The 24,608-nt window shown below is 41.1% G+C and overlaps 4 protein-coding genes and 1 long non-coding RNA gene across 12 annotated transcripts in view; 2 read left to right on the top strand and 3 right to left on the bottom strand.

The window, feature by feature from the left end:
- Positions 1 to 3,718, bottom strand: LOC311266139 (pyroglutamyl-peptidase 1-like). Its single transcript, XM_084368341.1, has 5 exons — positions 3,581 to 3,718; positions 3,022 to 3,074; positions 2,164 to 2,280; positions 1,809 to 2,041; positions 1 to 982 (listed from the first exon to the last, which is right to left on the bottom strand). The coding sequence occupies exons 1-5, from the start codon at positions 3,609 to 3,611 to the stop codon at positions 769 to 771; spliced, it is 648 nt and encodes a 215-aa protein (XP_084224467.1). The 5' UTR covers positions 3,612 to 3,718; the 3' UTR covers positions 1 to 768.
- LOC311266140 lies at positions 2,006 to 3,718 on the top strand. The gene is made up of 3 exons (XR_014623664.1): positions 2,006 to 2,077; positions 2,197 to 2,305; positions 3,633 to 3,718. It is a non-coding gene; the product is annotated as an uncharacterized lncRNA (long non-coding RNA).
- Positions 3,719 to 6,386: 2,668 nt separating this feature from the next.
- On the top strand, positions 6,387 to 8,336 carry LOC311266238 (transcription factor JunD-like). The gene has a single exon (XM_084368517.1). It carries the CDS (start codon positions 6,641 to 6,643, stop codon positions 7,577 to 7,579), a length of 939 nt encoding a protein of 312 aa, XP_084224643.1. The 5' UTR covers positions 6,387 to 6,640; the 3' UTR covers positions 7,580 to 8,336.
- Positions 8,337 to 8,651: 315 nt separating this feature from the next.
- rab3aa (RAB3A, member RAS oncogene family, a) lies at positions 8,652 to 16,158 on the bottom strand. Its single transcript, XM_084368318.1, has 5 exons — positions 16,056 to 16,158; positions 14,068 to 14,292; positions 12,672 to 12,790; positions 11,747 to 11,871; positions 8,652 to 11,246 (listed from the first exon to the last, which is right to left on the bottom strand). Exons 2-5 carry the CDS (start codon positions 14,290 to 14,292, stop codon positions 11,056 to 11,058), a joined length of 660 nt encoding a protein of 219 aa, XP_084224444.1. The 5' UTR covers positions 16,056 to 16,158; the 3' UTR covers positions 8,652 to 11,055.
- Positions 16,159 to 18,144: 1,986 nt separating this feature from the next.
- The window catches only part of pde4ca (phosphodiesterase 4C, cAMP-specific a), a 53,416-nt gene continuing 46,952 nt past the window's right edge, over positions 18,145 to 24,608 (bottom strand). For all 8 annotated transcript variants that reach the window (XM_084368450.1, XM_084368451.1, XM_084368449.1 and 5 more), the window contains 9 exons: positions 24,278 to 24,371; positions 23,496 to 23,668; positions 23,293 to 23,391; positions 23,020 to 23,184; positions 22,820 to 22,919; positions 22,535 to 22,689; positions 22,281 to 22,403; positions 21,749 to 21,931; positions 18,145 to 21,638 (listed from right to left, as the gene is read on the bottom strand). In XM_084368450.1, coding sequence (XP_084224576.1) covers positions 21,165 to 21,638; positions 21,749 to 21,931; positions 22,281 to 22,403; positions 22,535 to 22,689; positions 22,820 to 22,919; positions 23,020 to 23,184; positions 23,293 to 23,391; positions 23,496 to 23,668; positions 24,278 to 24,371 — 1,566 coding nt within the window. In that variant the 3' untranslated portion in view covers positions 18,145 to 21,164. The remainder of the gene's footprint in view (positions 21,639 to 21,748; positions 21,932 to 22,280; positions 22,404 to 22,534; positions 22,690 to 22,819; positions 22,920 to 23,019; positions 23,185 to 23,292; positions 23,392 to 23,495; positions 23,669 to 24,277; positions 24,372 to 24,608) is intronic.

Below are 24,608 nucleotides of genomic sequence, written 5' to 3' on the forward strand. Positions count from 1 at the left end.
CTTTGTGAAGGGTTTTAATTATTCACAGCTTTAAGCTCCATACATAGGACAGACACAATGACATAATCACATTATTTAATACTGATTGCATGTGCAATAAGTTCCCTGAGATAAACAAATCATTTTAAGTGCGAATGTTAAAATTTCTTCAGGTTGCCATCGTTTAAAAGTCGTCACATTTCTCTCAAACACAAGGGAATGACATCGTAACTCCAAGACAACAATACAATCATAACTAGAGGACAGCCTTACAGGTGGCAGGGGAAGGATGTGGCTTAGAAAGTGAGTAAAATGCAAGCTGGTGTAACAGTGTCACCATACATAACTTGTAGTTTCAGCTCCTATTGTTGGTGCGACTGATTCTGTGTTCATATAGTTGCATAAATCAGTGTTGGATCAGAGGCAGGAGTGTAGAGACATGACTAATACTCACAGCAGATGCCCACTACTGCTGGACACACACATGCAAAGACCCAGACCAGGTCTACAAAAAACAGATGCTGAAGTCAGGTTGATTTTTCAACTCAAACTGGTAAAACCTTCAATATTTTTAATATACAACATATGGCCATGATATTATCCTGCTCTTGACAGCAAATGTTAAATTCATGCCATTCATTTCTGGAACTAATCAGGTTTTTAATCTTTTTTTGAATCAGTTTTCAATTTACTTTTGTCTTTAGTCACAGTGATGAAACTCTGAAGTCCAACCTGTGGTCCATTTTTGTGATTTAACGTTTTGAGTCTGGTCAAGTTGTGCGTCAGTCATTAGCGGTCATGCTGGTGTTGATTTGTGTGATTGCAGTGCTCGTTGTCTTTGTGATCCAGCTCCAGCAGTTTCAGCATCTCCTGCACGGCGGCCTGAAGAGCTCTGCCCAGGTCCTGGCTGCTGTAGGGTTTTCCAAGTGGAGGCACGTGGATGAAGGCAGCCCGACCATGTCCCAGGTGCAGAGAGGTGTAGTAGGTGTAGTCACACAGATACCTGCCAGGGAGACAAAAGATGGATGTTAGGTTGTTAAAGTTTGTGGCATCACATTTGTATTTTATCAAATAGACAAGAAAGTACAAGATAGTGAGAGTTGCAGGGGAATCAGTGCGTCGTCTTTGCAGGACAACAGACGCGTCTGGCTGTGATGACATTTGAAAACTACTTAAGTCATAAAATGATGTTAATCATCATGCACACCTGTAATTAGACAGTAGACTACAGACTGCCTTTATTGTCATTTCAACCATATACAGCTACACAGAGAAACGACACAACGTTCCTCCAGGACCGCGGTGCTCCATAGCACAACATGGAGCCACATGAGACTACACAGAACCAACTAAGACTCAGCAGATGAACAAAAGACAAAACACGAAGTGCACGGTTTGCAACACAGTACATAAAAATGTCAAAACGTATTTATTCACTGTTGATAATTTCAGTTTCAGAGTGCTGGTATTGTGCACACTATCTTCTGAACAGTCATCAGTGAGTGTATTAGTAACAGCTGTGCTTTTCTTATCATGAAGTCACAATGTCTGCTGTGAATACACAGTTTTCACGGCACGACATTTTGAGCACAGGTGTGACCAATAAAGTTAATGATGGCTCCATTCTGTTGTGTCTCAGATCTCAGTACAGCATATCAGTAGGTGAGCATGCACAGCACCAGAGCCCTGGGACTAGCTCATCTAAATGGAATGCAGCCATCATTAATGTTATTAATTCCACCTGTGTTTTTCCTGCTCTGATAATTCAAAATGTCTGCCGTGAAGAGGGTTTATTTTCCTACACGTGTACATAACACAACATCAGGTACCTTCCAGCATCCTTAGACACAGACAGAGTGACCCCGAGGCCAGAGTCGTTGACCCTTTTGCAGACTGTCTCCATGTCCAGGACCGAGTGTATGCAGTCGGGGCCGTTCTCCGTGCAACATTGAGAATCTGGGCAGAATCTGCAGTTGTCCAGGCGTATGTAACCCTTGTTGTGGCCGCACTGCTCCAGAGTGACGGTGGTGGCTAACCCAGAGACTCCAACATGGACCACTAACTGCTCGCAGCACCACAAAACACAGAAGTGGCAAAGGTTAGTTTGAATGAATCTTACATTTTAATCACAATATAATGAAAATATGTGTTTTTGTGCGTAGTACTGTGTATTTCCCTGAATACCTGTGGCTGGTGCTCTTTCCACATCGATGGCAGAAGGCTCTGGACAGCCTGGTATTCAACAGGCACCTCACACACATGAAGGTCTACTTCTTCACCCAGTCCCAATCGCTCCAGTTCCTGTGAGCATGGAAAACACAGACATGTATGTATACACCTTAACTGCAGTCTTAAAAGCAGAGACATGCACAGGTCGAGTTTTAGATTTTGGGGTATTTAGCTTCCATATTATGTCTTCTATTAGACTAGTGGAAAGAAAAGGAACAAAAAACACATTTAGGTGTTTATTTTAGTTAATATTTCTGTTCTGGAAGTAAATGCAAATGACCACATATTTATTAGATATCTTCATTTTCATATTTACACATAAATATTAGAAAACTTAGGGTATACTCTGAGCCAGAAATCTCCTTTTCTGTATTACCTATCTACCCCTTTCTAAACTTATTCCTTTCTATATTCTATTTTTTTTTTTTTAAAAGGGGTTTTGTTCATATATCACTCATAGCCTGATTTATTTAGTATTTTATGATTTATAGAGTTGTAAAATTGCCATTTAAAAATCCCTCTGTAAACAATTTTGAACTTGGCTTTATCCAATGTTTAGAAATGCATGCAAATTAAAATATCTAATTTATTAATGCATAATTTGCCTAATTGATCAACACTTCAGACAGCTTGTAACACAAACAATAATTGTCTTATGTAGGTCATCCAATTATTTTTTTCTCTTTAAATCCTCTTAAAATGCAAACTATGGAATGCACATCCTATTTAAATGCCATATTCAGGTAACGGCAAAACACAAGTCTTTAGCTGGCTCCTTTGTTCAACGTGTGACACCCTGAGATCACTGATTACCTGCACTGCCACCCAGCTGGAGTTCACTGCATGCTCACCAAAAGGCTCAAAACCTGCAGAGAAAAGAAAGTTAAACAGGATTCTTCACTGCAGCAATGTGACACCTTGCACAAAATAAATAAAAGGTAATCAAGGATGTGCTTATCTGTCACGGAGAGAATAGATAAAAAAAAGGAGTCTTCATTCAAGGTCTAAAGGTTGCATCGAGTTAAACATTAATTGTAGTCGTAACACATGATGCTCAGTATAGAAAGAAGCCCTCCTCACAGCTGAGCAGGAGTTTTTTGTAACAAAACATTTTACATTCAGTTTCACTCAGTCTCCTCCTGATGCACATCATTGTTTCCTTCTCTCCTGACAGCAGCATTACTCTCTGCAGAAAGCACTGTCATTACATATTTATAATAAAAACATAATCATTAAATAACTGTAACCAGATCAGCTGTGCAGCTGGGACACAAGAAGAAAAATCTATGAGCTGTAACAACCCTGTACAGACACAAAACAATCAATTAATACACACTTGTCTACCTCCAGGTGACTGATTAAAACCTCTCACCTGTTACTAGCACTTTCTTCTTATTGGCCATTATCCTCTGTTGTTATGACAGGAAATGTCATAGATGTATAATAAGGGGATCAAATATCCCCTAAAAGGATCCCTGGCTTGTGAACGAGTGCTGTTGTCTTCTTCTGGCTCAGCGCTGACAGGAAATGACACATCAAGTCTGAATGGATCACACTGCCATCTGCTGTATCGGCGTGCGTCCTGCAATAATGCATGTGAATCAGTGGAGAATAAAAACAGACAACAGACAAATCAAAAACAGAAAACCCATGTGTTTGTATTTTTTTCACCTTGCACCACAAGACAGTTCTGGAAAGCGGACAGAAGGGAATTAAAATTTATCCTTTTAATACAAGTGTTTTAATCTCTTAGAGTGTAATTCAAGCCACATGTGTGTGTTTGTGTGTGTGTGTGTGCTGAAAATGAAAACCAAGCATCTGCACTGCATTCACAGATTAAACGTGAAACAGCCTTCCCTCCATCAGTAAGAACTGTTGAGACGGCCTGTCAATGAACAACCCCGACCAGCTGCTCCAGTAGAGCTACTCAGTGGTTTCACTGGGCAGCTCCCAGGTGTCAATGTATGCACTGTAACAGCGGGAGTGTGACACAGGGCGTTGCTGAACATGAACGCCCAGTTGTTTTCTCCCAGGAGACTTAAAGGAGTCAAAGGAGACTTCTCGGGCTGAGGGAGGAGGAATTGAAGGCTTACACAACCTCTGACACACTCCGTTACCTGAGTTCAGAGGACAAGTTTGTTGTCTAATCTAATATCGCCCTACAGGAACAGCTCTCCCTCTCTTTTTTTTCGTTGCCGGTGCACTCTGCGGTCCACACCCTTGGGTTGTGAAATGACTCACACATTCTGGACACTGCACCCTATGTGGCTCCAAGCTGGCACAGTGAAGATAATATGCTCTCCATAGGGTGGAGATTGTTTTTTTCTTTCTCTCATTCATGGTAGCGCCTCTACAGCTCCAGAATCAACATCGATTTCTGCCTCTGAATCACTTCACACACACACACACACACACACACACACACACACACACACACTATAACACCTCCTCCGACCGCCTACACAACCTGCACTGCAGTCACTTACAGCCTCGTCTTCTCCTCTCAACCCATTCACCTTTCTCTCTCTCTCTCTCTCTGTATTTTGCCTGCGTCACTGGCTATGTCAGTGTTGCCATGGAAACTAATGATGCCCTCTCTGCTCTGTGGTGCTGATGCAGCCAGTCTGCTGACGTCCTCACTGTAGACGGGCAGAATAACAATTTTCTACAGTAGTTGCCATCACATGGCCACACTCAGTAAACAGTATACTGGATATATACGGTCTTTGTCCTCTTTTCTGTTCTACTCTATAATGTTCAATAAGATTAAACAGGTTCTACTTTATTCTTTCCTGCTCTATCATACTTAATGACATACTACTGCTATATATGTTACCTATAAAGTTATATATGATTATTACTGTACATACATACGTCCTTGGATATATTGAGATATAGGTTTATAACATATTTGAACTACCCATAGTAAAAATTGTATATGCACAGATGTGAAACATATCTATATGTTGAATTAGTACATGTTAACAATATATATGCAATTCATATATGTAAAGAATATAAGTTTATAACATGGTAAAATGTGTACAAATGTAGGTATATTAAAATAATACATATAATGGACTTTTCATTTGTATATGTACATAATATTCTACGCATATATGTATAGTTTGTATATTACGCATGTATACAAATACATATATGTTCTATGTATAAATACTTATATATGTGACATATATGCCAAAATAGGTAATTTACATACAAAAACGTACATATTAGTATGGACTGGATATATATGAGATATTTTATCAATGGTTTGTTCATATATATACGTTATACATATATATGCAAGTTATTCTATGGAGCACTGTCTCTTTTATCTGGACCCTCAGTCTGTAATAAAGTTGGAATTGAATTGAAATACCTGAAATTTCACAGCTTTTTTCTCTATTGCACCTACTCGAGAACAAATTGTACATAAGAAGAGACTGAGGCTGACTGAAGATCCGCAGTGAAAACGTGTTTGCGGTCACCAGTGGACATGTCAGTATGTGTCCACATGCTGCTTTCAGTGACAGAAAACAAATGGTTTCCTCATTCTACTGTCACTGTTTCCTTCCTTTTTCTAGTTCACGCTCAATTCCCCGAAAACATTTTCAAAACACCTCATGTACAGTCCCTCTCTCTGATGGCCTCCTGTCAGGGTTGAATTCGACCACTGAGCCTTAAACAGCTGGAACAAGAGGTGTTGGCAGTTCTGATAAACCATTTTAATCTATTTCGTCCAGCTCCCCCTACTCTACTCTACTCTATTAAAGTGTCCAAGACAGTCTCACATCATAGAATAGCTACAACTTGTATGTCAGTACTTCAGTAGAATGAAGTCTTAGATTAAAGCTGACTGTTCAAGTGTTTTCAAAGAGCCTGAGGCTGAGCTGAAGACATATTTTCTGCTCCTCTGTTCTTCTCTCCTAGGCCTTCGCCTCTGAGGCCTACACCTTCCCCGCCCAGTCTCTGCTCTCTTTTGGCGACCCTGAGCTTTTTTATGCTATGACATCAAACCACAATGCATTGCACTGTTTGTAGTTTACTTAAAGTCTCCATGGCAATAAAGACCGGCTCTGCCCCTTATTCAAATTAAACCGGAAACCAACGTCATTTTGGGCCAATCTCCGCGCTCTGGAGTGACATAATGGAATTTTTAGGGCTAGAAAGCGAGCGAGGTCTGGCGCTGCGCATAGCAGTCGTGCCATCGGGAAAAGACAATATCATCCGCGCGCTGAGGAGACACATCAGAGCCCCTCAGGCACAGCAGCTCAAGTGGTCGACTGATAGAGTGACTGATACATACGAGGGGGATCAGGAAACAGGATAACATAGAAATAAGGATCAGCTGATTTCCTCATGTTTGGATGTGAGCGCTCAACGATCGTTAATGCGTAACGCGCCACACTCCCTCATGTGAGGGTGTAGAATGGAAACAACCCTCTACCCAGGCACCGTGGTGAATACTCCGAGGGTCCCCAGCTTCTATTCCCAGAGCACGATGATGAAGAAGGAGATTAATCTGAACTTGGACGACCAGAACTCCGAGCTCAAACCGAATCCGCTCCGAGACACAGACGGACTCCTCAACTCCCCAGACTTGGGACTCCTGAAGCTCACCTCTCCGGACCTGGAGCGCCTTATCATCCAGTCAAACGGTCTGGTCACCACCACGAACCCGACCTCCCAGTTCCTCTACCCGAAGTCGGCGAGTGACGAGCAGGAGTTCGCAGAGGGTTTCGTGAAGGCGCTCGAGGATCTCCACAAGCAGAACCAGCTGAGCGAGGCGGGCTGCGTCTCCGTGGACAGACTGGAGCTGCTCGGCTCGTCCAACGCGGTCGGGTCCGCCGGGCTCCAGACATCAGACCTCCCTGTATACACTACTTTGAACGGGTATGCGGCCAGTCCGCTCGGAGCCACCACCATCAACTACTCCACGGACACCATCCCCTTCCCGCCGCCTCCGTCTCATCTGGCCAGCGCGGCGCAGCAGCAGGCGGCCGCTGCGGCGGCTCTGTCACGACTCCAGTCCGCCGGGCTGGTGAAGGACGAGCCGCAGACGGTACCAGACATGCAGAGCTTCGGGGACAGCCCCCCTCTGTCTCCCATCAATATGGACAACCAGGAGCGCATCAAGGCGGAGAGGAAAAAGCTGCGGAACAGGATAGCCGCCTCCAAATGCCGCAAAAGAAAACTGGAGCGGATATCTCGGCTGGAGGACAAGGTCAAGAGCCTGAAAACACAGAACACCGAGCTGGCGTCCACAGCCAGCGTCCTCAGGGAGCAAGTGGCCCAGCTGAAGCAGAAGGTGATGAACCACGTCAGCAGCGGATGCCAGCTTTTGCCAAACCAGGTCCAGGCTTACTAACTCCCAGTCATGGTGCTCTTTATGGACGTTTTTTACAGCTCTAAATGTTCTCTGAGGATAAAAGGAACATTTGCCTTTTGTAACCTAAAGTCCTTATCAGAGACTTGATATGAGGCCATTGTAAATGCACCCTCCAGATAAAGCCTGTAACTGAGACACAAAACAGACATCTTGTCTCGCACTGTGTAGATTAACAGGCCTCGATGAGAGCTGGACAATGACAGGTTAACCAGCAGCAGGTGAGGTCAGCCTGCAGCCTCCTCTGATTCATCAGACTCTGGCAGTGTTGTGCAGCCAACAGACTTTGTTTTGTTTTTGGGAAAGCCATGTAGCAAAGTGCTATCCAGTGGACTGGTGAAGGATAGTATTTATCTGTGTGTGTAAGCTGGACAATCTCAACAAGAGTGCAACCAAACACCAGGGTGTCACCAAGTGCTGTCATCCAGTGTATAATATAATGCCTTACTTGTTTACAAGCACTTAATGACAAATATATATATTTTATTTACTGAAACATTTCTTATTTTACATATGGTCTTACTTATTATTGTTCTCCTTTTGTTGCCAAAATGAACACTGCATGTGTTGTCGCTTTGTGTACAGTAACCATTGTATTTCTCATCGTGGTGGCTGCTGTGTAGTTCTTCAGTCGCCTCTTCCATGAATGTATGTGTACGTGCTGAGAAACCTTATGTATCATGTGTAATGGACTTTAAAGTCTCGACCTGACATTTATTAAATTCACTACATTACTAACTGCCAGCGTGCTTTGTTTCTTACTCGGCTCTGCCTGCTTTATTATAGTTAGAATGAACCTTCGTAAGAATACATAAATCCATACCTTTACATTTATTTCCTCTTACAGTTCACGCTGTGGGTGTTGTATTAAGTGCAGTGGAGGAGCTGAAACAAACCATAGATGGTCAAACAACTCTGAGGGCAGAAAACAAGACATTATTGTAGTATTATGCCCTCTGCTGGACACAAGAAAACCAAACCATTTCTCAAACATCACATGTTCACTTCTTGTAAATCGCTGACCTGTGGAATGATTGTTGAGGAGACAAGAAGCTACAGCTTTTAGATTTTGTTTATTGATTCCTCATTATTAGCAAATCTGGCATTACAGAATTACAGCACAATTCACACAACTAATATCCAACGGGGAGAAAAGTCCTATTTACAGGGGTTATTTCTGACAGGGAGGGAGGGAGGAAGAGGAGGGGGACAGTTGAACAGGGCCGATACGTGTTCCTATAAGTCAACGGCAAAGTTTACAGCTGTAGCAAAACACAATAAATAAAGTAACAAAAATCAACAAACAATTCAAAAGTGAACGATGCAGTAAGAATCACTATTTTAATGAAGTGTTCAGAGTATTCGGTTTACTTCCCAAACATTTATTTCCCTTTTTGAAGCTACGGCACGAGTAGGAAAACACTACCAGATTGATTTTTCGAACAAATGTCGACAACAACAAGCGCTCTTTTTGGCTCTAAATGTACTGTCGAAATCTCTTTGGAAAGAACGATTATTAAGATGGCCTTTATACAAACTGTACATTCACGCAACTGCGTACAGCACATGTGTTACAAACCCCTCAGCAGGGTTGTATGTTGCTCATATCTGGGTGTGGAGGGAATGAACTGCTATTGCTCTGCGAGAACAGTCTGCTTTTACACTACAGAGTCTTAAGAGTTACACAACTGATATCAAAAGACAAACAAAGTTCCCAGCAAAGCTGCGCCGACATGATAAGAGATTCTCACACTGGAATGTTTAACTTTCCTCTCGAGGAAGCATCTTAAGCTTTATATTCACTGTAAACACAAAAAAGTTTTCATTTAAAAGCTGGGACGGTTGAAGCAGTTGAATACTATTGAACATCTCTATTAAAAATGAAGAGTGCAGATTACGATGCATAATCTAGGAAGAACATTATCTCAAAAATAAATTAAGTTATAAATAATACAAAATAAATACGATTTTGAAATAACTTAGGTGTTGAATTTTTTTCACATGCCTCAGCTCATCTGTGGGCGCATGACATACAGACAGTTTGTACTGTATACACGACGAGCAGACAATTCCCGCCTCAGAGAGAAATAAAACTCACAACTTGACATTTAACATGCTTAAAAACATCATGTTCCCCCCAGAAAGTAAAGAAGAAAACATCATCTACCATGACATACGAGACTATCTGAAGGTTGATGGAGATGTGTGGTGTGCCAGTGCTCACACTGAATCACATGCCTTTCCAGTGAGTGCACGTTGCACATTATACGCAGTGAATGAAAGTTAATACAATGAGAAGGGGCCACATGTGAAACCTATAGGCCCATTTGGTACCTTCAGGTATTGAAACCGTAGGACGGATCGGTTTTCATCTCAGACAACAGCTCATACACATAACCATCCAGTCAACCAGAAAACATCAACAACATGCACCTCTCACGAAAGCACAGGTAGGAATCCAAAATCCTGAATCATTATTACTGTATAATATGTTCATTATATATTTATATATGCATTTAAAAATGCATACCTATTGACTTTTAAACATTTATACACTCGTCTCATGTGGTGAAAGACATCTCTTATTCTTTCATTGTAAGGTAGGTCTTAAAAATAGTAACAAAGAAGTAAAAAAGAAACAAGGCTAGGAACCTAAATTTGAGCATCCTCGCAGCTCCTTACACTGGGCCAACTAAGCTGCTTTTAAAAAATCTGCGAAGGGGCCAAAAATTCATGATAAGAATGATAACTGGACAAGCAAAATGATATGCATGACTTTTACTACTCTCCATTCCTAAAATGTTTAGAAAAAACTAACTCAAAAAATGACTGATTGGACGTCAAACCTGGAACGAAAGTATGTGTAGAAACTCAACCACAACACTTGGAATGCTTGAAATCACACCCAAGCAACTCAAAAAACGTTTGTTTTTTTAAAAAAGAAAAAACTAAAGGGAAAACAGCAACTCTATCGACAGCAAAAAACATATTTCAATGGGAATTGTAGCCATTTAGGTTTTAGGCATTCATGCTGAATGGGAGCAAGTACAGTAAAACCCAATCACAAATAAGTCGCTAAGGAATGATGGAGTCTTGACTGGTCTTTTATAATTCTGTTAAGATACAGCATAGTGTGTTTGTTTGTGCATGTATGTACAAATAAGAATTAAAGACAACTTGGGATTGTTCCTCTATCAATCGTTCTTCACCCCTCTGATTAAATTAGCACTATCACATAATCTCTGTATGACTGAAATTTACAAGATATTTCTGAAAACAACAAATCTTTTGGGAGAGCCGGCTCTGGTGTGGTGAGAGGGGTGGAGAATCTAAGCAGCCAGGTTGTGTGTCTCTGTACGGCAGTGATTGTGTGTATGAGAAAGACAGTGAGAGACGAATTGAAAAAACTCAGAAAGGTGTGTTGACGGCAGAAACTGTGTGTATGTGTGTGGTCATGTTTAGCAAGCACAATCCTGACTGGACCTCTGAGGCTGCTCGGTGAGCTGTGGCCCCTGTTTTGCTCCGGTCATAGTTGGGTCGTTGTTGTCCAGACTCTCTGACATCCTCTCGCAGATGATGTCCACCAGTCGCTCGAAGGTTTGCTTCACATTGATGTTATCTTTAGCGCTCGCTTCAAAGTACTCGAAACCTGCCAGGAGGAGCGACAGAGGCAGAGAGAGGCTGCGGTTACACTTAATGTTCCAATGTGAAGCTTATCCAGTTAATCCACTTATCTCATCATGTCAGGACACATCTAGGCTGCAATCACACAGGCAGCTCAAACCTCAATAATTCTTCCCTCCAATGAAATGTATTCAGAAAGTCTTACACAACTAACTAATTTAGATTATACTGAGACCTCTTTCATAGGTGGTTTAAAATTAAGCCTAGTTAATGTCAAATTTCAAATGATACTATGCCTTGATTACTCAGATCACTCCCCAAAAATTTTTTTGATGTTTCAGTAGGACGAGCAGAAAATAACAACTAGCTTGTCTAAAAAAGCATTACCAATGTTTAAATGCATAATTTACACATCATAATCTAATTTAATTTTCATTCATGTTCGCAGGAGATGAAAATAAGCACCAATAGTCGATAAACAACACACATATGGCATCTAGTTTTGATTCTGTCCAGTTGACTTACCCAGCTGTTCTGACAGCTGCCGGCCCCTCTCTGCTGCCACCACTCGTTCATCCTCCATATCGCACTTGTTCCCCACCATGAGGACCTGGGCATTGTCCCACGAGTATGTCTTGATCTGGGTTGACCTGTTAGCAGGTAGAAAACAGGGTGTTCAGCTAGATATCGCCAGCATCTTTGATGTTTAAGATGCTAAAGCAGAGGAAAGTGGCACAGTACTCCAACAGAGCTGACATATAGACTTTATCTGATCTTGCCAGTGAGGAAAGAAAAATGTGTCTTCTCTACAACCATCATTATATTGGTTTCTACGGCTGCCCAAAATGCTTCAAATGCACTGAAGAACAGGCTAAAGACAAAGATATCGAGATCAAGACACTGAACTCCTCTATGGTGCTTTAGTAGTCTAACAACCTGCACACATCAAACCAGAGAGGGAGCAAATGCTGTCCCATGAGCAAGGGGCTGTGACAGGGGTGAGCTCCACCCTCCACACTCACAACTGCTTAATGTCATCTTTTGTTTTAACAGATTTCATAAAATAGGTGGCCAAAAACGTATTGTTCAGGAATCAGTAACGAAATCAAGGTATCTTATCGTTTACAGAGTATTCAAAACAGCCCTATCAGCTATAATAATGAGTTTAATCACAGATTTTATCATCAGTTATGGGAAAATGGTGACACGATGTAAACATCTCTTCTGCTGAGAACCGATTCTAGTTTGACCTACATCACTTCCAGTTCTTGTGCAAACATGCAGTTTGACAAACTAAAAGGAAGATTTTAACAGATATTATTAGTGAGGATTAGGTATTGCAAACAAGCCCTAAATGACTGGATTAAACCGAGGACGTGTTTGAAAACATGTCTGGTTCTCTTGACTACACCTTCGTACAAACAGACACGCACACTAAGGCGTTTCTCACCAGTCTTGAACAGCGTTGAAGGACTCTTCGTTGGTGATGTCATACATGAGGATGAAGCCCATGGCCCCCCTGTAGTAAGCTGTGGTGATCGTCCTGTAGCGCTCCTGGCCAGCAGTGTCCTGCACAAATACACACAAATAACAATGTTTTTAACTTGACATACTCAAAAGAAACACACCTGCACATCAATGCTCTTTTGGTTCAAAGTTGACATCAATTCATGGTCGGTCTTCCTTTAGTTGTGGTCTAAACATTGTCATGTCATTACAGGATTAAATAAACAGAGGGGACGAGACAGCAGTGTGAGAGTATTTCTTTGTCTTTTTGTGCAGATCATTGTCATCCACCACCTGCAAAGAATTTCTGACTGTGGTTTAACAGTCAGCTAAACTCCCATGAGCATTAGGTATTCCTCTGGTGTCGCCTGTAATAAGTGATTGGTCCCAGGGGTCAGGATTCATGGCTCATGTTAAGTACACTTCAAGGGTATCGCCATTACACAGCCGATGAAGTGATTCTGGGGACTGGAGAGGCCTGTTCAACAGCTGGTGATCATTAGAGATACACGATTATAGACCGCGCTTCAGTCACATGTGATTCTGCAGGTAATGTAGACATTTGCCTTCATTCTCATAAACCAAATCTATTTTTTTACAGGCTTTTTTTTACTGTTATTAAGACTAATATAGATATTTCAATGTATAGATTCTGAATATTTCAGACCGTTTCAATTTTCTGTAGTATTGACACACTGGTTCCCGCTGAGCTTTCTTGCTTTTTTGAAAGAAGTGTGATAATTAATGTTCCCTAATTTTCCCCCATGGTATTAAACATCTATAACTTTCAAGCTGTTGTACTGAAGTTAGAATTCCTGTATCGTGACACCACAAGTTGTAAATTGCATTTGAATTTCAGTATATTGTTCATGCAGATAAGCAGAGACAGTTGTAATGCGGTGCAAATATTTCTCCTGTACTATAGTTCTGCAATTAAAGAAACTATTAAAACTACACAACTGCTTTTCTAATCATACTGCAGGCCTATTTTATGCTGCATGTGCACTGCATCACCGCATTATGAAGGGAAATATAAAAACTGGACTCTGTATCAGCAGATACAAAGAAAACACTGATTACAACATCTGTAGTAGTTATGTAATATAAAATAAATATGTGTGAGGTCATAGAGCTCTGCACCTGTTACACCCTTACTTCTTCTGTGGTGCCTGTCTCTAGATAGCACAGTTCAGGACAGCGGTGTTGAATGCAGAAAAAAAAGCAATGGGAGTTCGCAATTCATCCACTTGAGGAGCTCAGAGTGATTTCTCTCAGCCTGCTCTGATCCGTGGCTGACAGCCGTAGCACTTTTGCAAGCACGCACTTGTTCACTTCCTCACCCAGATCTGGAGCTTTATCCTCTTGTCATTCCTGTAGATGGTCTTCACCTTGAAGTCGATGCCCACTGTGCTGACAAAGGCTGGCGTGAAAGAGTCGTCTGCGTAGCGGAAAAGGAAGGAAGTCTTTCCTACGCTGCTGTTGCCGATGATGAGGATTTTAAACATGTAATCAAAGTTCTGGTCTGAGGACTCCTTCTGTCCGTATGTGGCATTTGCAGACGCCATCTATGAAAGGATTGAGATCAAATATAAATCAGTCACAAGGAATTAGTATGAGGAAATAGCATGTTCTTATATACAGAGGCTGGACCAAATAATAGAAACATCTTACAATTAAGCCAATACACCACAAACATATTCAGCATTGAATCTTGTCTGACAGTGTCGACAAAAACTAAACATTACATTTTTTGTCAACAGGTTTGTATAATTGTGTGTTATTCATACTGGGTTTGTTTCATCTAGTCTATAGATTGTTAAAAGTTCAATTAATTTACAAGAAACACAAAAGCCTTTGAGACAGGAAGCTGACATCAATATAGGCCAGATCAAACCTCTGATATCTGCTAGAGACATCCTCTGAGGCTACTTTTAGACTGACACAACAGATTCCTTTCAAAGAGTTATACAGCAATTTAAAAACTGCTGACAGAGAGCTTAACCATGTGGAGAAGACAACCAATTTTAAGTCTTTATAATAACATTATAATCAAGAATTCTAGCAAAGATTAAAAGGTGTAAAACAAGCCCGGGGAAAGAACCGTACGTGACACACTACTGAGCAGAGTTTCACTTATGCACTAATGTAACAAATGTGAGCATTTCCATATTTTAAGACAGAGAGCATGTGTGAAGACAGCCTGGAAGCTTTCAAATGAGTCAGATAACAACTTTACTAGACTGACTGTTATAAACTCGCATGCGGCAACCATGAAACACAACCACAAACCACTCATGGGTACATGGTTACCATGAGACTACTGCACATTAAACTGGGATATGAACCGACATCATTCTTCACCTGAAATCATGCACCAGTGTAAAACAGCCTCCTGTATGCCATCTAACACGTGATGGGTTTAATTAATGTCAGTGTGGCCTGTTGTATGAGGTCAGGTTACACTCCATATGGTTCCCAAACAGGCAATAAAATGATGCAGCCGTTTTGCCAAGAGACTGAGTCAATTCAAGCAGCCAATAGCTACACACAGCCTTGAGTGTTACTATGTCAATAATAATGGTTCGGACAAGGAATGCACACCTCCGCCCCACACAAGATAAGAGGACGGAAGTAGCAGGGCTTAGCAGGCTAAGCATCAGCTAAACTGACTATCCTTCCCCGTCCAGGAGGGCAGGGAACATCCGTGGAGCTACGCTAGCCAGCCAATTATGAATGACCATATGGCTGGCCACAATTTGCCTCGTAGTAAATTAGAGAATCACGGATAAACTGTCAACGCCTGCAGTGCCCCCCGGCTCCTTCTCAACACAACATGCTCCCAATTTAAATGGCCCGAACCACATCATCTATCCACAGCGGAGCTTATCTGGCGTTAGCCTGCTAGTGAATATGTAGCTGCCTGAATTTGACAGTCTGGTTCACGTTAGCTGGAGAAAAACCTAGGAAACACAGCACAGGGCGTCTTGTTACAATATACTTAGCACCTGAAATATAGATTACACGGTTATTAAAGGGATAAAAGAAATACAGATTAAAACATGTAAGTTATATCCTTTGGAAAAGCAAAAATTAGGCTAGCATCGCTACCTTTAATGCTAACACAGCAGACCGTTACCAGTATTTAAAAGTGGCAGCAGGAGCTAGCTAAGCATCCCAGCTATGTCAAATGAAGGTTACTCTTCCTTATTTACGGCTAAATTCTGAACCCAAATCCAGGATGTGACAAGCGACAAATGATCCATACGATAGCTGTTGCAGCTGTTAAGCTTAACACGGCCTCACAATCCCGAATAAGCGCAAGGTTTACCGTGAAATGTGTGTTTTATCCTCAGCTTCGCAGCAGCAGCGCCTAGCCCAGTCCCCAGCTTTGCACCTGCGGTAGCTCGTGCGCCTCTTGATTGACAGCCCCGGCGTAAGCGGGTCCAAACAGAGAGTAAGGATGATTGGCAGGAGGATCGACCAATCAGAGAGGAGGGTCCATTCATCCATTCAAAAGAGCCACGCCCCCCATACATTCTGACATACATTCTTTAATTCAGTATTATTAGTGTCCATTGTAATTATCAGTATTATTAGTGTACATTATGATTATCAGTATTATTAGTGTCCATTATAATTATCAGTATTATTAGTGTCCATTATAATTATCAGTATTATTAGTGTCCATTGTGATTATCGGTATTATTGGTGTACATTATGATTATCAGTATTGTTAGTGTACATTATAATTATCAGTATTATTAGTGTACATTATGATTATCAGTATTGTTAGTGTCCATTATAATTATCAGTATTATTAGTGTACATTATGATTATCAGTATTATTAGTGTCCATTATAATTATCAGTATTATTAGTGTCCATTGTGATTATCGGTATTATTGGTGTACATTATGATTATCAGTATTGTTAGTGTACATTATAATTATCAGTATTATTAGTGTACATTATGATTATCAGTATTGTTAGTGTCCATTATAATTATCAGTATTATTAGTGTACATTATAATTATCAGTATTTTTAGTGTACATTATAATTATCAGTATTATTAGTGTACATTATGATTATCAGTATTATTGGTGTACATTATAATTATCAGTATTATTAGCAAAAAATAAATAGTAAATGACGTAGTCGTAAGTAAATATTGTAATCATCTGCAATATATGATCAAACGCACACTATATAGTTTTGGAGAAGAAATTCAAACTTAGAATTTTTATATTTACAGTATCAGTGAGGTGATAATACAGACTCACTAAATGAACAAGCTGTTCTCCCCAGAAAAAAGTTAAAAGCTAGAAAAATGGCAGGGTCCGCCAAATATAAACAAAGTGAAACAGTGTGAAATTGTGTTGTCCTTTGAGGTCAGTCTGTTTATGCAGTTTATTCAGTCATGAAAACAAAGAGAGTTTGTTTATATAGTTTGTTTAGGCATGAAGAAAATCACTCACTGAAGATCTTACTCTTCTGATTGACATTTCTTCCCCAAAACTAAATAGTGCATCAAAAGTACACACCCTTTATGAATAATGGCCTCTTTAAAGCATTTTTATGTTGTAGTTGGTCGAGGTGAAGCCATCTAATATTCTTTGGGTAGTAAAATCTTAATCCTAATGCGAAGTACCTAAAATGTATAGCTGTCAAATGGAGTAGAAGTATAAAGTAGCACAAAATGGACAGACTTGAGATATTAATTTTGCATATTTGATACACTCCACATCTATTCATACAAAGTCAGCTGGATACATCTAGTCTTAAGAAACCTGGACTTAGTTATGAGGGTAATCGTGATATTGAAACAATACATTTTGATGTTGTGTTAATAATACACATACGATCATGTGAATAGTCCAAGGCAGATGTAAGGCCTTGTGGATCTTTCATCAGTTCATCTGATGGCCTCTTCACTGATCATTAAGTGTATTTGGTCTCTTTGGATGCTTTTTGACTCGGTCTCCACTTCCTACACTTTTATTTTGAGTGAAATTTATTGAAATAGACAAAACATATAGTTAAAAAAACTTGAAATTGATTTTGACTGGTAGCAGTATTTTTTCCCCAAAATTTTCTATAGATTTTCATGGTAATTGTAGTGACAATTGATATCGTGATAGCCCTATTGCAAACGATGGCTGTATATTGACTGACCCTTCAGCAACCTGCTGCTTGTAAAGAGAAAATTACATTGTGTGTAACATCCGTGATCAATATTTACTTTATATCACAGTGCAGTGCAGTTTTACTCATCATGAAAACAGATGTTGTCTCTTGTTACTGGATGTGATGTATGTTTGGAAGTACTTGCATATTCAAACACAGGGTTATTTGTCTTTACCATTTTCGGTGTTATTATTCATTTTCCTTCTGAAAGCAGAGAGCAAGACAGCAAAGAGTGAAGAGCTTTTCCTTTATTGGCAAGGCATACAGTTCTAGTTGGAGAGAGGGCTAACACACCCGCAGTTAAACAGCAGAGTTTGGATTGTCAAAGCTGTAGAGTCTCAGTTCATGACCCATATTCATAAAATCTCTAAGAACAGAATAACAGATCTAGGATGGCTTGAGGCCGTAGGACTATTCTCTTCACAATTAATCAAAGAAGTCTCAGATCAGCACGCTGACACACTGAGATCCTTCATGTGATCGCGTGATCTGACCAGATCAGTGGAAATGGAGGAAGACAGGAGAGGAGAGACGTTTCAGATGGAAACCTGTCACTCAACTATTTTTATACCAAGAAAAACATGAAAGTGAGTATTTTTTGTTTATGCATAATGTTGTTTGTAGACACACAGAAATGAAAGGAGAGGGGAAAAAGCTGAGTAATAGTTGAAATCTGTCCTGTTCGACTTTCTCACACACCAAGCTACACATAAGTACTAAACCTCAGACTAAAATAAAGCCTACTGTTCCATCGTTTCTGACAGATAACACAGAAATAATAAATAAACTGTACATGAAGCACTGTGAGGAAAATGTAGAAAATCAAACAATTAGAGACACGCAGAGTCTGACTCTTCTCATGTTGTGCTGGTTAAGTTGCTGTTAAATAGTCCTTAGTGTTGAAGGCATCCTTGAGTGTTGGTCTGTTTGGTGCTGTTTATGGCTACAGAAAGGATTGCACATATTTTACTCCAGCATGTCAGTGAACACATCTATGACCAGAAAAAAAAAAGAAAAGAAAAAAAAAAGCCCAAGTTTGAAAATAAGGCGTCAAAAAACAGCTCGTTCACACGTTAAAACATGATTTACTCCATGGTAATAAAATAAAGTTTCTCCATAAGCGGACTTTTGTGAGTACTTCTTTGAATCCTGCAGCCAATGTCATGCATTTCAACAAAAACACATTTTTTGTACAGTCAATTATAAAAAGAACACAAAAAAAAAACAACTTCAGTCCCTCCAACATCTAACCTTTAAGAGCTGTAGTGGTCCAGCCCTTGCGATCCAACTTGACCACCAGGCCGTTCGCCAACAGAACAACAGTGAAACTGTCACGTTATACATGTTCAACTGTACTGGAAGTGCAGAACTGTAAAAGTACCATACAAAGTGCTTTGGTTTTTTTCTTAGCAAATACATCAAAAAAGTCAACCCAGTCATTCACTCACACACACTCAAAAAACACATCACTGTTTTAAGACAATATCAGTTTCAGTTACTGTTTGAACAGGAGTTAGAAAACAAAGGAACAGAGACACTGGGGTCAGATTGGCACACAGGGTGCTACAATCAACCAACTTTATCAGTCACTGATGGAAAGTAGCCAGTGGCAAAATGGAAATTACAGTACGGGTTGTGTCATGCTTGCTTGGCACTTGTTTTGTCATTGACTATGTCCCTGTGAAGAGCGAAATATTGATCAATGAGAGAAAAAAGATGAGAATAATTCTGGCACAGGAAACTGTCTCTTGGTAACCTCCTGGATGTTTTTTTCTTTTTTTTTTTTTTTTTTACAGTTACAATGATGTTCACATCCTACTAATACGCTGCCCTCATCAGTTTAGTAAATTATGCAGGTGGATGTAACCAAAAACTGTATTTCTGTGTTTGACACATTATGTAGTGGATTTGAATGATGTTAAATACATTTGTAGCTGTTCTCTAGTGTTTTTGCATGTCTGTGCTGGTTGCTGTTTCGCAGTCGACAGCCTCCATTGCATTCAGGTTTTGGCTCAAGCCCTTGAAAACCACCATGAGGGCTAGCTATGAACAAAACTGTAAAGTGCTAAACTCAAACTGATCAACTGATGCCAAATATCAAGAATGCAAAAAAAAAAGAGTGAACTGACATAAAATAAAAACAAAATAATCAAAAGAGCAACAAAACTGAAACATAACTGATATTTCGGGTAATCCTACAGTTAAATTCGCTTTGAATGTACTTTCCATATACGTCTATGCAAAACCTTGCAAATCATTTGTCTCCATGCCAGAACGTCAGTTCCACTTGTCACCACTGGGAGGCACCATGTGCACAGCCCACATTACTTTGGATGTATAACACTGCATTGACTCTGGCTCAGTTTTGCTGCCGTCACAATATCATAGTTTAGGATTATAAAAATGGAAATAGTAAGCCTGAAACAAATGAAATAATATGCACTGCCAGCCACTTCATTATAATCATATTCTTCCAAAACAACTGCCTGCTGAACACAATGAAACAGGCTGTGCAACGGCAGCTGAGAGGAGTGCTACGTTCACAATAATAATGATAGAGCCACTCAAAACATCTGCTACATTTAAAGTCTCCTGCGTAAAATCATGCGGAGCTCCTCTCTGCCATGACTTAGCTTACACTGCTTGACTGCATCTTCATATACTGTATTTCACTGTGTATGGACCTAAATAAAAGACATCAGAATAAACAAACGAAAAAAAAGGCAGGCAAAACAGCATTGTCCCCGTAAGTTGCGAATTTGGCAAAATGTCTTACAAGACTTTGTTGTGTTTTCACGGTCATTCATCACTTCCTCACTCTCTTCACAAGTACTCCAAAAGAGGAAGACAGTTCTGTCGTTTGTTGTAGTAGACCTTGGGTTGGCTGGTACGAGGGAAGCTTTTTTTAAACTTCTCATTGTCCCTGTAGAAACTTTATCCACAGTATGTCTGAGTGAAAGACACAGAACACAAAGGACCGGTCAGAAACTTGGTTTCCTGTCCTCTACTGGAACAGTGACTCAGTCTATCTGTCTCTCCAGTGCAAGTGACTGCTGTGTAAAACTGCAGACTTTAACACCGCAACACACCCACCCGCACTCCCGTACTCCCCACCCCGAGGCTTGCTGTCACCCTGTCGGCGGAAACCAGAGGTGATGGTGTTTGGAGTGGGAGAAGGGGAGTGGCGGAGGATGAGGCACCGAAATCAAGAAAAACAAACAAAAAGGCCAAAAAATACAACTTTTGACTGGTGCTATGTGCCGAATCTGAAGCGCGGTACCCCAGAGAACTCTTCTTGCTCCGCTTCTATGTCTTCAGCCATATCTTTCTCAGAGTCCAAAGAAAACGTCCTGCCTGAATCAGGAGTGAGCTTGTTGGTGCGCAGGTTGCTGGCAGAATCAGTTCTGGAGAGTTCAGACCCCCTGCTGCCGCTGAAGCCCTCCTCTTCCTCAGGCGGACTCTCAGTGTCAGACTCTCCTTCTTCTTCCAAGGTCAGCTCGAACTGGAACTTGTCGGCTGTAGTGGAGCCACCACCGAGCGCTGATGCTTCCCCAGCAAGTGCTCCCTCCTCCTGGCCCTCTGGGTGGGGTGAGGGGCTGTGTGGGATCATGCTCTGGTACCACTCTCTGTTGTCCTCCAGTGTGTCCAGGATCTCCTGAGCATCTGGGTGGACAAGGTCGGCCCATGTCTCCCACAGAGGATGAACGATGTAGTCAATGAAACCCACCTGAAAGAGAGAGGCAAGAAGTAAGTATCTAGCTCGGGATTTCTCTTTTTTCTCTCTTTAATCTTTCTCTTATTTCATGTGTAAAGTGCTGCAGCTTCTGTATTCAGTACCTGGTTTTTCTCTATTGAGGCATTTTGTTTGTCACACATGGGGCTGATCTCCATGCCCTTGTCTCGCTCCCTGTCCCCCTGGGTGAAAAACTCCACCATGATGCGGTCTGTCCACTGTCGGTACAGTTCGAGAGGCTTGGTGGGGTTGCTCAGGTCTGCACAGTGCACCATGTTCTGAAGGACCTGTGGTGACGAGACAATATGACAGAAGAACCTTTAAATGATCGCCTAAAAGATCAGTTTTAGCTTTTTTAGTTGTTGCTAGTTGTGTTACCTTCAACTGAACTCTATATATATTTATATCTAAGGAATCTTAATACTATGAGGTATTTAACATTAAGCATCAGTTGATTTTTGTCTCCTACAGACAGCAGAAAAAGCTGTAAAGCTGTAAATAAATTAGTTGTGGTGAACTGTTGGTACACAAATACGGATTCTTGATAGATGTTAGTCCAAATATCACTCTTCTTTAATTTTCTGTTTTCTTCCGAGGGGCACATCTGGCTTTTTAGCATCTAAAAACTGTTCTTACCTGTATACGGTCGGAGTAGTTGTCGAGCAGTAGTACTCCTAGACTGGTGACTTTCTTGGTCTCCACCATGGTCTTCAGGTCTGCCAGTAGGTTCATGTGTTTAGACATATCTGTGGCCAGCACCTGTGGGGGAAGATATTACATTTAAAACACTGATTTGAAGAAAACATAGTGTTACATTGCTACGTCGATTAGGCAAAGACAATTCCTAAACTGAAGCAGAAACAGAACTAGGCTCCGGCGGCGTGTCTCACCATATCTATGACCATTTTGCGCAGCGACTGTCTCTGCTTTTTGCTGAGGTTCTGAAAGATGTCACAGTTGTCCTCCTGCAGAAGCTTAAAGCCAACAGCCAGGTGGTGATTCTCCAGCACAGAGGAGTCGTTATACATCAAGGCCAGCTCCGAGTCTGGAGGCAAAAAAAGAAAAAAGTTTATGGACAGCACAGACACACGTATACAGGCACCTCATCCACATAGTTAAATACATTCAGCACCCACGCACTTTCACATAATCCCTGTGGAGCTATGCAAACTCACTGGTGTTGATGAGGAACTGATTGGAAACCCCAGGGTGATCCACGTCGTGTATAGCACTGGCAAACAGAGCGGCAAGGATCTCCAGATCAGTAAACACAGCCTTGGAAAAAACAAGAAGGCAGAGATGGTCAGTATGGGTGCGTGTGTTACATAAGTTTGTGACTGCTCTTTCTCTTGGATAAATTAGAGTGATCGTCTACCTCCAGAGCAGGCGTGGACAGCAAGACATGTGTGGACTGGACCACGTCTGCAGCGTGGATGTTGTTGTGGTAGGCCACGTCTGCATGGTAATGATCCTCCAGAGTCATCATGAAGGTGATGAAAGTATCCGCAGGGATCTTAAAGGACTTGAGAAGCTCACGTTCCTACAGTAGCCGGAGAAGGTAGTGAGGTCACGGTTTCATTCATTCATTTAATGTTGAGATTAACAGCAAAAGAAGGTACTTTGTTTGAGAAAATATAGCATGTGTTACCTGGAAGATGGTGTACATGGTGACCGTCAGAGGACGATTCCCAGAATACTCGGAGACCTTAAAGATGTCAATACCCCATCTGTTCACTTCCTCCAACTCCTGCCAGCAGAGCACAGATATAAATCAGCGCAATGAACCTTACAATGAAGAATATATTAAAAACAATGTATAAAGACAGACACATCTTAAGTGAGTCCTCATACCCTGGCTAGGAGTCCTTCCTGGCTGGCGTTGACCCCGAAGCGAGGGATGGTGGAAGGGGCCAGGCTGGGGCTGTGGGTGGCCTTCTTCACGCCACTGATCTGAGACATGGGCCGCTTCTTCTTGTCCTTCTCCTTGGCGGGGGGAGACATGATGTCCATGTCATGTTGCTTCTCTGTCAGATGGAGACAAACAGGAGATGAACACTACAGCCTCTTGATGCGCTCTGTTGTAATAACGCTGTAATATTGTGTTTCTTTTAATGCTTTTATCATTTTAATATCCTGCTTATGAGGTGAGAACCAGAGGGGGCGTACGTGACATGTGACCAACTTTACAGGAGTGCAAAAACAAAAAAACACACTTTGTCCTGACTTTCTTCATCAAAATCGGTCTTAAATATCAAAAAGTGATAAACACGTGGATTACAATATACTTGATGAACTCTATTTTGACATTTATTAAAAAAATATATTTTCATTAAACAAAAGTGCACCAAGGTCTTGTTGGCCCCAAATTGTTGAGAGTGTTCAGTGTTAGTTCATTGGGTTTTTGATTTTCTAGCTCATGATCGTGTTTAGAATTCAGCAGAAGAAGCTCATCAAGATCTCATTTTCGCCCAAAATGTCACTCATGCCCCTCAAATTCTGTCCATGCGTGATAAACTTACTCTTACAACTAACAAGGAACTAGCAATATAGATTTAAATCTATAGAATATGTAATTTATATGACATATATGTCTATGTGCAGCTTGTGGATGATACAAAGTGGAGGTATTTTACCCAGGAAGGTGCTAGAGATGAACTCAGACACCTGGTTTCCTGATCGGCTGGTTTCTGACAGCTGGCTGAGCTCTCGGTTCAGCATCCTCTTAAACTGCAAACAAAAACACACACACACGTACATCCATGAGTTAAATCAAACACACTTCTTGCCAAAACCATCCACAAAGACACCCTGAATGATTACACCAGCAACAGCATCCACATGTGGTTGTGTGTGTCTCACGTGATACACGGTGCAGAGGCTTGTGATTGGACAGAAATGCATGGCTGATTTTAGTAGTAGTAGCCTGCACCCAAACACACGCTGCACGCTACGCATGTGGATCAT

This window comes from Pagrus pagrus, assembly GCF_965226575.1.
Source record: "Pagrus pagrus genome assembly, chromosome: 12".
Lineage (NCBI taxonomy): Eukaryota > Metazoa > Chordata > Actinopteri > Spariformes > Sparidae > Pagrus > Pagrus pagrus.